Genomic DNA, 12,970 nt, shown 5'->3' on the forward strand with positions numbered 1-12,970 from the left:
GTTCTACTGTCTCCTGAGGAAACTAAACACAGTGGCGGATTATCCTGTGGGGTCCTATGAGGACGAGTCACTTCACTTTGACACAGAGAAGAATTGAGGCCGAGGTGGAAAGACAACAGAACCCAGTGTTGTGCATGAACACGCTGGTGAATGATGAACTGGATTCAATTCAATTTTATTTGTATAGCACCAAATCATAATATACATTATCTCACGGCACTTTACAGGGTAAGGTCTAGACCTTACTTTATTATAGAGAGAAACCAACAGTTCCCACAGAGAGCGAGCAGGCAGCAGGTGGGAGGAAAAACTCCCTTTAACAGGAAAAAACAACAGAACCGGACTCAAATGGATCTGTTTACAACTAATGAACACTGAATGTGACCAGAAGGTGGCGGTAGTGACCCAAAAAGCTGTTTGCCAACCTCCAAAAAAAATCACCAGAAGAAGAAGAACTGTGTTTCAGTTTTACAGCGGCATGAGTCGGTTTACGGCAGCCGGCATGTGGCATGTGGCAAGTGCTTTTGAAGAGTTTTATGAACAAATAAAAAGATTCAAACGATAAAAATCTGAATAAACAGACGCATCAGTAACAAATGTGAAACGACACATCGAGGTGAAGCATCCGACCATCTTTAGAAATATCTGAGAGAATGATGATCACAAGAAATCATTAAGAAAGAGTCAGACTATGAACCAACAGCTGAGTCAAACTCACAGCATTTACACATGAAACATAAACTCACATTGGTTTTTCTCATGTTTTAACAATGATCTCTGTCTGTGACTCTGAAGCAGTGAACAGTGATTCATGCAGTTTGAGAAGTGGCAGTGGTCTGAGGCTGAGGATGGATGACAGGAGGAGGTTCTACTGACAAAGAATTAAAAAGAAACAGAAGAAATAAAAGTAAAGGAGTTTATTTTTTGGGACTGAACTTGGTTCAAATTCAAAATTGTGAACTATGAATGTTAACTAGTTCATTTTAACCTTTGTGAACTGAACTTCAACACTGACAGAACCGCAGGGTGTGTGTGTCGTATCACTGCAGGAATTTCTTTGCTACTTCTTCTCTGTCACAAACACAGGCTGAATGGACACATGTAAACGGAGAGCATGTTGTTCCAGATTTAGATCCCTGCACAGTGAGACAGGTGACTACTGTGTTTGCTTTGGGTCAGACTGAGACACGAGGCTCGTGCAGCTCTCCCTAAACCCAAACCCTCGTTTCCCCTGAATCTCTAGAACGGAGGCGGCGAGCGCAAAGTTAGCACGATGAACAGAATTAACAGAATTAAACCAGAACTAAAGTAAATCCACTGGGTTTGTCCTCAGGGGAGCAGGAATATCTCAGCACTTAAGAGGATTTAGTACTGTACTTTTATAAAGCTGGGGGACTTGTCTAAATCTAAGCAGCAGAAGCCGATATATCCCTGAGTTTGACTTTTACAAATTACAAGGTGTAACCCTCTTTCAAAAGCTGGGTCGTCATGGTGACACATACCAATATTCAACCCAGTTTCTGCCCCCCCCCCCCATGACATCTTTGTCTTTTTTTTCCAGTGGGAACAGATGCTGCTGGAACTCCAAGAGTTTCTCATCCAGATCCACTGAGCTGAACGTGTGTGTCTGCAGAAGAGCTAATATTTTCCCACACTTCTCTTCTTCTGTTTAAGTAACGGACAGAAATGTCTCCTGATACACAAACACAACGGATGAGGCAGAGATGAAGGAGATGAAGCTCTGAGTAAACCATCAAAGATCTTTCAAAGCTTTCACGAAGGTGTACTAGAGGCAATTTCATCAAGTACTCTTTAAAGCCTCCTGAGGAGAAGTGCAGCTTTAACGGCGGAAAAAAACTCAGGAAGAGCAACAGAGCACAGACATGCAAGAGCAAACGTGTCTCCAAGAAATGACATTTACCTACAACTAATTCGCAAAAAGCAAATGTCATGAAGGAAACGCAGTGCCAAACTTTCTATTATCAATAATAAAAAGTTGTTAATTATTAACATATTTGTCAAGTCACAAACGTGTTGATACTGACCACATCAGTATTTGTAGTAGTATCGGATCTTGCAGCACTTGAATCTTAAATTTCTTACCGGGTCTTGGGGCTCTTCACAGCACAGTGATTGGTGGTTCCGCGGACTCGCCTCCCGAAGCTGCACCGGCTCCTGATTGGATGCTGCAGGTGACTCGCTTTGATTGGCTGCAGAGAGTCACCTGATGGAGAGAGAGGAAGGAAAAGTTTGAAGTGAAACTTTGATTTTCAAAACTGTTTGGCCTCTTAAATATATCGGTTTAGTAGAAGTGTGGGGGAGAATACAGACAGGGGCGATCCTGAGGGACTGATGACGGAGTTCAACAGTAAATGAAAGGTCACATTGGATGACTGTGAGGGTGATTTCTGCAGAATCAACATGATTCTTTTCTCTCTCTCTCTCTCTCTTTTCTGTCTCTGCACAGCTGACCCTCCCAAAACTGCGAGAGACGTCAGCCCTAAAAATAGCCGAAGCTAAAAAGACTGTAGAGGTGAAATTAAAAGGGTCGACAGCAGCAACTGGGACCAACTGAAAACTGGAGAAAACAGGGGAAACAGGAAACTCTTTATTTTAGTTTTTAATTTTACTTGATCTACTTTTTATATCTGTAGGAGAAACTTCTGTAAATTATAGTAAATATGAAAATGTATACATCACCTTTGTTTTGAAAGATTTCTTTTCCTCCTGTATTTTCTCTTTTTGTATTTGGTTGTTAGAATAAAAGTGATTAAAAAAGAGAATGAAACGTGTGTGTGTGTGTGTGTGTGTGTGTATGTGTGTCTCCCTCTTCTGGTCAGTCAGTGTTAAACCAGTTAAACTAGTTCATTTTAAAAAGCTGGTTTCGGAGATTTCTGCTGCAGGTCAAAGAACTGAAGAGACCAGAACAGAGACTAACAGAGACCAGAGGAGGGTAGAAGAGACCTTTAGAGACCCACAGAGACTAGAAGAGACCAGACGAGGCCAGAGACTGGAGGAAACCATGCTTTGAGACCTGAAAAACACCCTATGAGACCAGACTTGAGACTAACAGAGAGCAGATGAGACCAGAAGCAGCAGCTGTGTGACCAGTGAGAGATTTGGTTGTGTCCCTTCTGACATCAAACATCTTCAGACCTGTGAGGCGAACAGTGGAATTAGCAGTGTGCCCATGTTGTCCAACACAGCGGCTCTTGTGGTTGTAAACAAACCCTCATGGCAACACACTGGCTGTCTGATTGGTCAGCTGGCTAATTGACTGTTAATTGGTTCTTCATAATCAGCAAAAAACGCTGAAGAGACAATTAAAGATGATCATGTGGGCGGCTGGAGGAGAGTGAGTGTGTGTGTGTGTGTGTGTGTGTGTGTGTGTGTGTGTTTCATTAATATATTCAGGTCTTTGTTTATCAAAAGGCTTTTGAGGCAACAAGTAGAACAACATGAGCAGAGCTGAGAGACACGTTTATTTTTAAACCTCCATCCGACAGAAGCTGTAAAACACTTCATCTTAAAAAGTAGGTCTTAACGATCCCTCCAGACGTGTTTGAGGACATCACTGAAAAATCCACAATCTGTAAATATGTTATTTAATTTCAAAGGTGTGATGATTTTTGTAAGTTGCATACTGGGCTGTGATTGGCTCCAAACTAGCTGTGATGTCATAAATCCTACAAGTGTTTCAGTGGAGCTGAGCACAGAGGAAACTTCCTCCTCCAGCAGATTAATGTGAAAACAGATCAATCACAACAATGAGCCACAAACATTTTTCGAACGTCAGGGGACTTTAATAATCTGAATGTTTTTATTACTTTAATGGAAAAATTCAAATAGTTTCATTTTAAGATCATTTTGTAGCACAACTAAATGTGCAAAGTGTCTAAACGTTGACCCAGTGTTTCATTTCGTTTTGTTTGGCCAAAATGTCAGCATTAAATATTCATTGCAATTTCGTCTTTGCGCTTCTACACTGCTCAGAAACTATCCACATCTACAGAAAAAACCTATCTGATGGCTAAATATTATATGACAATGAACACGGAGGACATTTTTAAAAAATGACAAAATCCATGTTCGCTGCAAAAGTACATTTTTATAATTTAAAAGTTTGTATAGGAGAGAGCTAAGACTGGTGTAGAGAGGCAGAAAACGACTGACCTGTCACTGTCTGAACCGGAGACTCCTCACGTGGTGCCACCATCACCACCGCCATCTTCCTGTCCAGAGACGAGCAGAAGGAGCCCATCGTCAGCAGAAACCACAGGAGGAGGAGGAGGAGGAGGAGGAGGAGGAAGATGGAGACTCCAAACAGACGGAGGACTCTGAATCTCTGTGTTTTTCTACCTGTTGGAAAGACATCTTCCACCTGCTTTCATCCACATGCTGCTCAGCACAGCTCTCCCTCACTGTTGCTGCTCTCTCTCGCTCTCTCTCGCTCTCTCAGACGCAGAAGTGCACTGAGGTCTCTTGCCCTTTTAAGCAGGAGGTTGAAGCCAGGAAAGGAGGGTCAGTGAGTTTGTGTGTGTGTGTGAGAAAGAGAGATCACATTTTTTTTTCAGTTTTAATTCATACTGCAGCAACTGGATTCAGATTGTTTCCTGTTGCAACACTGAATCTCTCCTCACCTGGGAACTCACCATGAGCTAAGCCCCGCCCCTTGTAGTTTCTGATGCTACACCTGTCAAACTTTCCTCTATTGTACAGTACATTGCCAGTAATGGTTGCCATGTTAATTCACAGTCATTTTATAAACCTAAAACAAGCTATGAACAGCATATAGCAATAGCATTTTAGCACTTCTTGTTCTCTAGTCCCGAAGTCTATTGGTCTTTTAAATAAGTTTTTGTTTAGATGCCTGAAATAAGTCTGTGGTTAACACAAGCTCATTACATTTTCACGTTTTATTCTATGTCATAAAAGATGTGGTTAAATATTTCAGTCCTTATTTCTTTAAGCTTTTACATGTGGTAAAAAAGGCCGGCTGCCAAACTGTGACCAACTGTAAGAGGAAAGGCTTTTGTAGAAGAGGTCAGAGCTAAATCAAACTACAAGTTGAAGTTTAGTGGTGGTGACGTTGAAGTCATGTGTCCATGGTGTAGTTGGTTTATAGCCTAGCATTAGCTTTTTACATCTGCTGATTGTATTTAGGCTTAAGATGATCCTGCTGAACAAAATCAGGATCATTAACTGTTGTTTGTCACACAGGGATTTTTTTCTGCAATAATCCAAAAAACAATGTTAAAATCCCATAGGCTTTTTGTTGAGGGAACCAAGGTGTGGCTAACATCCAGGTTGGCCTACAAAAATACGTCATCCCTGGTTGCAAAACTCTATAGCCACGTGAGGCTAGCTCCAAAAGTGAGTCGATCCCCATGGGCTCCCATGTAGAAATGTAAGACTTTACAGCAGGAATAAAACTGGCACAAAACAGTTTTGGTTTCTGTGTTATAACTCACCCATTTCAATTTTATTAAGGCTCCAAGGTGTAAGGGTATGTCGCTTTAAGTGACAGGTGGGACAGCGTACTTACCACAAACCGACACGAAGAGCCATGGCACTAAAGTCTCGGCTCCACTCGTGTCCACTCGCCGGAAGTTAAAAACAGTCAGGCACTTGCAAGATGGCGCCGGCGGAGCAGCTCACTCTGAGCTTCAAACCTGTCTTCTCCCATTCTGCAAGGAGCCATGAGCTGCCCTCAGCCGTAGCTACCTAGCTAATTAAGCTAACCTTAGCTTTTTAATGTTTTCCGACTGACTCATATTAAAACGACAAGCATGTCAAAAGGTCTTGAACATAAACTTGATGACGACATACATGATAGTATGCTAACAGACTGAGGCTAATGCTACATGTCCCGGGCAAAGAAGTCACCGTCCTCACCGGTTGACGATCTCTGTAGCAGCCATGGAATCAGCAAAGGTCGGTAGCCAATTGTTATGCTGCGTTCATGACACGTCGGAAAATCGAAAATTTTAACCCCCGACTGGGAAAAAAGGATTCAAACCTATCAACAACGATTTTTTTTACTGGGAAAATCGTGCTTTATACGCGACTTGACGTCATAACCACTACAATCATGGCGTCCTCTGTCCTGACTGGTGAGAACAGAAATATTACAAACGCTATTTAATTAATTTTAATAAGTCATTTGCTGATGTAGTTACAGTCTTATTATAATGGTGAAGTCACAAGACTACAGATAGAAGTACCTTAGACATTTTCCATCTTGCTCAGGTGGCAAACAGCTGCAATAACTAGTTTATGTGATTGTTGTAAAGACAACAACAAAGTACAAAGACAATACTATAGTTCCATCCTCAAAACATCTGATGCAGAAAAAAATTATACAAATTAATTAAATTATGTAAACATAAAAATGCAAATGTATTTTTCATACATGTATGTGTTCTAGGGCTACACTGGACTTAATGAATATCAGCAAAGCAGGAGAAGCAGTCAGCAGGTTCTGTTTCAAAGTATTTAATCTTTTGATTGTAATCAGTCAGGTGTGAGTACTTACAGCTGAGTGGTTATATTTCAATACATAAAAGAGAGTGCACATACAGATCAAATTCTATCATATTCTCTTGAATAAACAACAACAATGAACAATTCTAAATCAAAAATCAGTACATCAATACGTTCTCACTTTAAATATATAATCATGTGAGAACAAACCAAAGAGATTAGATGTACAACTTAAAAGGGAAGCACCTCAGCTAAAGGGCAAACAAAGAATGAGCTCAGGACACAGAACAAACAATATCAGAGGCACCTGTGTGAGCTGCCCAGTTAGCACACCTGTTCTCCTGCTGCTAAAGATAAATTTCCCCCACAATATATTGTTCTAATGCTAAGCTAATGTAACAAAGCACAGACATGACCATAAGAACGACAGCACCAAAACACTAAGAAGACGTCATCAATAAAAACAAGAAAGGCATTTGGAGTCAATCATGTCATTTGGTTTAAAAATCTGGACACATTTAATCAAACCTATCTGCACAGGTAGATACCAGTAGAGGGAAGAAAGAATTTATTCAGATGACAAATCCTTCCTTTCATTTCCAGCTTGTAGAATCTTGTGTCACAACTGTTTTAAAGTCAAAGTAGTATTTCATATCAACCTCACATTCTCACATAATGAACTATGAAACCAAAACAGAACCAGAGCCTTCCTCCTCAGTCCAAAAACAGATCCTACACTGTTAAAATCCCAAAAATTTGTTCACTAAAATATTTGTTTTTAAGTTTTTTTCATTAAAATCTAACTTATTTGTTCTGTCTAAAAACAGCATGAACATTTTCTCTTGATCCGTTAGTGTTTGGATCCGTTCATCGTCTGAGTTTTGTAACTCCTGAGTTGGTCCAGGAAGCCAGGGTTCGGGGAGGAGGCGGGCCGAGCTGATTTGACCAATGAGAGGGCTTCATTGAAGGACAGGCTGTCACATGACATCAGGTAGCCCATGACCACAGCCGGAGCCCGGGACACGCCGGCGTTGCAGTGGACCAACACCACACCTTTCTGAGAGCGAAGTAGATGGAAACATTAATACTAAAGCTGCATGATTTTTTTTCTCTCCACAAGAAGTTGAAAAACACACAGTCCTGGCTAACGTGTTAGCAAACAGTTAGCTATTAGCAGATCCAGCAAACACAGAGCAACATAATCATCCCCCACAGAGTCCTGGTCTCAGCATCATGGAGTCAGTCTGAGATCACATGAAGAGACGGAAGGACTGAGGCAGGTTCTCCAAGATGCTGGAACAACCTCCCCGACAACTACCTGAAGAACTGTACAGGTGTACCGAGGAGAACCGGTGCTGGTTTAAAGGCAAAGGGGGGGGTCAGAGCAAGTACTGATCTGATTTAGGTTCTTTCTGCAGTTTGAATGAAGAAAATATTCATTGCGTTATTTTAGAAAGCATCCTCACTTGAGTTTTGGTGTCTAAAGCTTTTCCACAGCACTGTTAGAAGATTATCACAGACGCATTAACATGTAAGCAGCACTATACTGTAAAGCTAATAACAGTAACTCTACTGTACCACTGGGGAGTATAATCCAGCATTACACTTTATTATCTGATTATATGTTTTACATGTAAAATTCTTTTCTTTGTGCATTTTTACAATGATTTAGAATCATTTTCCTGAGATACAACAAACTTAAAGCTTATTGTGTTTTTAAGAGTCAGTGAGAGATGATTGTTGGGATAAAAACATAAACTGCAGTGACGCTGTCTGAACACTAGAGGGATCCACAGATTAACAGATCAGATGACTTCAGTCTGTTCGAGCTGGGCTCAACACCACATCGAGCTCCTCCACTGACGTGCTGTTTAGTTAATAGGTGTCTTGTTTGTTGGTGTCTTTTGGTTTCTCATTAGCTTCTCCATTACAGCCTCTGTTTTCCTGCACATGGACGGTTTGCACCACAGGCTGTGTCCCAGTTATCAGGCTGAACCACAACCAAACATAACAACCTTCTCATGTGACTCCGGACAGGAAAAGAAAACAAGAGCATTTCCTAAACCGTCACAGTTTTCCGTTAAGACAGTCTGATTCAGGTTTGGCGACTTTTGTCATTTTTCTTATCAACAAAAGCCAAACAAAAAAAAAAAAAAAAAAAAAAATTGTAGGTAATTAATGAGAATATGTGTACAAATCTGAACGAAACAAAACAAAACAAAATTAAAATGTAGGTACAAATAAGAATGAAATCAAAAATCTGTTTTGGTTTGAGCTGAACCAAAACTTTGCGTAAAAGGTTAAAGGCTAAAGTTTAAATTAAATCCAACTTGAAAATTGTGGTTAATGTGTTTTCAGCTTTCTACCATGATTTTCAGTATTTGTAACACAACTTACAGCTCAGGTTTATCAAAAAAAAAATCTGGGTAAAAAACTGTAAGAAAAAAGAAAAAGAAAAATGTAAAATATCAATATGAAATACTTGCCTATCTATATTATTATATATAAATATAATATTTATCTAAAAAAATGTGATCTGTAAATTGTGTTAACCTGCTGAAAATTATGATTTAAACCAGGAAAAAACACATTTAGTATCAACACCACATTATATATCTGTACTGCAGTCAGGAACTGGGTCACATGATGGTGTTCTGGTTGTTGCTCTTGTTGTCATGACAGCATCAATAACTGATGGTCATTACCATCCAGATGGCCTGCTGCGTAATCTGACCCCGCATTTCAAAGTAAAAGCATCAGTTTGATTATCAGGGCTGGAATTTCCACATACACACATAGAACCATATCATAATGAACACACACACACACACACACACACACTTCCTGTAATCATACACCCCTAATGACTCCCTAATGACTCGCCGTGTGTGTGTGTGTGTGTGTGTGGTATCATGTTAAGGTGAGTCGCAGGCTTCGCTGCTAAAAGCTTGTATGACACTGAGATCTGATCTGTGTGCAGTTTAATAAAACATGAACAAAACTACACATCTATTATTTAAAACAGAGGAAGAGGAGAGGAAGAAGAGGAGAGGAGAGAGGAGGCAAGGAGAGGAGAGGAGATGTTGAAACGTGTCACATGTCAACTCTTCCCTCCTTTTAAGACCCTTAGATCTGTTTCCTTCTGCCCATAATCCCTCGGCATTATGGGATTGTTTCTGGTTGTTTGACTTGATCCAATCACTTGGTTTCACCTGAGCTAAAGCAGCTCTCACCTTCATTGCTTGTTTAGTTTCCAGTAGTTTTAATGCGGCACTTCCTGTTTTAAGTCCACCTGAAATCACATTTAGTTATTAATCCTAAATAAATAAAGTCAGTGTTTTTGTTTTTCAATTTCATGTTAATAGTTTTATGTTTAATGATTTTATTAAGTTCAGTAAAGGAAGTTTTAAAAATCTCTGAATTTATTAAAGTATGTATCTTTCTAGTATTGGATGTTGGTCACGTTCCAGGTCACAGAGTGCAGGTCACACTAACATGATATGTGGGTGCCAGGTGAAAGTGAAGCAATATGCTTCATATATCTGAAGCTGTTGGCTGTAATATCTTGTGTTGTGCAGCGGCCTGTTGTCTGCCACAGTGTTCCTGTCTCTGCAAATATGGTTTAAAAAGACACAAATTTGATTGGCTGGATGAAAACAAAATATCCATCTATATGTCTCTATAGGTTTCTGATTACTGATTTACAGAGTAGAAACGATATGTCTGTTGTAGCAGGGGGTAAAAATGTTCTTTAATTTCAGCCGGAAGTTTCCAACGTCAGTTTCAAGATGTCTTTGCTGCTCTTCATCACGACTGTGTCGACCAATGAAATTTGCTCGGAGATGGGAAAAATTCAAGTTGTGATTTTTCAGCAGAGTGAGACATCCCTCGCTGTGTTTGCAGACAGGATGTTCACCTTCTGCCCATTTGTTTTCTGTTGATACAGTAGAGCTGAAATGATTTGTCATCTAATCAATTTGTTGACTGATAAGTGATTAATGGTTTCAATCATTTCCAGGATGAACTCCAGTCTCTCTCTCTCTGGTTCCTGCTTCTGAACTGTGAGCATTTGTTGCTTCTCTCTGTTTTATATCATTATTTTATATCAGTCTCTTTAGGAGCTTTTATGGAGGGAATGATAAATTGCTTCATTGATAAATTAAGAATAAATTGATGGATACAGTCTGTAGTAGTGACTGATGTGTTACCTCGCTGCGAGCCTGCTGGATGAAGTCACAACAGTCCTGGATGTGGAGCAGCAGATCGGCGTCGGGATGATCCAGAATACTGACGGTCTTATAGATGAACAGGTCGGGAAACACGTTCTCCACGCCGAAGGCCACGTTCAGGACGTGAGACACCTAAGGATGAAGAGGAAGAAGAGGAGGAGGAAGAGTGGTACAGCCATAAACAACAGTACAACAGAACAACATAACATTTATCTTCTACACTCTCTGCTTTATTTACAGACTTTTGTAAAAGTCATGTCTGAGACTGTGTCTACAGTAAGTGCGCAGTGGTTTCCCATGATGCTTTGGGTGATGTAAACAAGTGGTATAACGTTTCTATGGAGACAGGGAGTTAGCTAGTTAGGTTTTCCTTCAGTTTTTACGTTTACCTTAAGTTTTTTTTTTGTTTAACATTTTGCTGAATCTAACAAATGAATCACATTAATTCAGGTGAACCGGCCCTTTAAATGAATCTGTGTTGAATACTTCATATACTTACATCTGTACACACACACACACACACACACACATGCACAATCTGTTTTAACTGTCCTGTTGTTTTTATCATGTTTCATATTGATTCACTTCATCATTAACCTGAAATTAACCTGGTTTTTATGTTCAGAAGTTTAAAAAAAAAACTCACCTTGTGTTTTCTCAGAGTACCAAAGTCATGTGCAGCATCTTGAGAACCTACACACACACACACACACACACACACACACACACAGTTAGTGTGTAAGTTAGTTAACTAACACAGTTTTCATGTTTCACGTTTCCCTCCCTGACTAGAGCAGCTGCTCGGTTCGCTCAGGCCCAACGTGCCCAACATGTAAATTAGTCACGAGAAAACATCTACAGAATATCACTGTCCAATCAAAAGCCAAGAACTATGTAAATATACTCCGTCACTGTGGCATCACAAGCTCCTGCTCACACTGATTTATCTCTGCATACATGGAGAAATCTCTGCTTCAGGTTCTTTACACTTTATACTCACTTAGTCAAAAGTCACAATGTTTTTAGCACTTCTAAAGTTTCAGGTCAGATACACTGAGCCTCTTTGACTCAAGTTAACGTTAATTGTAACTACACAGCAGCTGAACCTGGCAGTTATTGTGAGTAATCTTTCAGTAACAGGAGAGTTGGTTGGTAACTAGTTGGTTAACTAGTTGGTTAAGTTGCAGAAACAAATGAGCGTCTTTGAAAACACCTTTTCAACACACACGAGGTGCAGTGTTTAAAACCCTCTCTCCTGCAGCTCTGAGGAAGAGTTTATAGTCACCTGTCTCTTCGGACAGGAGGAGAATGTGGGAGGTTACCTGGCTACCTTATCATGCTACAGGTGGAGGCACGTGCACTCACCCAGCAGCAGGTAGGGCTTGACGACGCCGACTTGCAGGTCCCAGGAAGTGTCGGGGACGTACCCGAGCATCTTCTCCGGGGGGGCGGGGTCTTCCACCACAGTGATGGTTGACCCCTTCCAGGTCTCGATGATGCGGCGGCCGCTCAGTGACGTCACGCGGGTGCACTGCTTCCTCAGCCGCGTCCGGGAGAAACTCTGGATCTCCTCGGTCAAGGACTGCATGACCAGACCGGACTGGACTGGACCGGAATGGACTGGAATGAACCTGAAAGATTAATAAAGTTATTCAGGTGAAAAAAAGATTAGAGTGTAACATGCTTCCATTTAATAATTAGCACTGAACAAGTCCAGCTGAGGCTCATGGGAACGTCATTAGTTTTGAAAATTTTAACCAGTTAGATAAAAAAGTCAGACGACCGTCAAGTTACTACAGTTCATCCTCAGAGGAACATGAACGAGTGAATCAAATTTCACTGCAATCCACACCATGGGTTTTGAGATAATTCACTAAAAACCACAAGTGAACCTCATGGTGGCGCTAGAGGACGAGTCAGAGGTTCACAGGAATCAGAGGGGTTCATCCTCAGGGGAACATGAATGTCTGAACTATATTTCATGGATTTTGATCTATTTCAGTTCGGAGCAAAGTAGCGGACCGACCCACCAGCCATCCGTAGAAAACCATGATCCTTCTGTGACCTAAATTACATCCTGATCCATGGTGATGCAGCTGCTACCTGTGTACAGGTAGTGACCACAAGCTGAACATTTTGAGGACATTAGACTGCAGCAGTGGTTCCTGTTAGTTTGTCCACCCCACTGTATATCACACTGACCTCTAGTAGCTATCAATGCATATTTAAATACACAGTAAAACAACAACAGGCAGCAA

General features: G+C 40.7%; 1 protein-coding gene across 1 annotated transcript; it reads right to left on the reverse strand.

Annotated features, from left to right (window-relative positions):
- Positions 1–7,333: 7,333 nt before the first annotated feature.
- Positions 7,334–12,300, reverse strand: LOC111237969 (dual specificity protein phosphatase 19-like). Its single transcript, XM_022767301.1, has 4 exons — positions 12,078–12,300; positions 11,359–11,405; positions 10,692–10,844; positions 7,334–7,540 (listed from the first exon to the last, which is right to left on the reverse strand). The coding sequence occupies exons 1-4, from the start codon at positions 12,298–12,300 to the stop codon at positions 7,334–7,336; spliced, it is 630 nt and encodes a 209-aa protein (XP_022623022.1).
- Positions 12,301–12,970: the final 670 nt, after the last annotated feature.

The sequence above is a fragment of the Seriola dumerili genome, unplaced genomic scaffold, assembly GCF_002260705.1.
Source record: "Seriola dumerili isolate Sdu_G_001 unplaced genomic scaffold, Sdu_1.0 BDQW01001125.1, whole genome shotgun sequence".
NCBI classification, from domain to species: Eukaryota; Metazoa; Chordata; class Actinopteri; order Carangiformes; family Carangidae; genus Seriola; species Seriola dumerili.

Bases quoted from the DNA above. Each gene is read 5' to 3' on its own strand.
- LOC111237969 (XM_022767301.1), bottom strand. From the start codon at position 12,300: ATGCAGTCCTTGACCGAGGAGATCCAGAGTTTCTCCCGGACGCGGCTG. The intron at 11,406-12,077 runs GTGAGTGCACGT...GTGTGTGTGTAG, and splicing joins CAAGCCCTACCTGCTGCTGG to GTTCTCAAGATGCTGCACAT. The intron at 7,541-10,691 runs GTAACACATCAG...CTTCGCTCTCAG, and splicing joins TCCAGCAGGCTCGCAGCGAG to AAAGGTGTGGTGTTGGTCCA.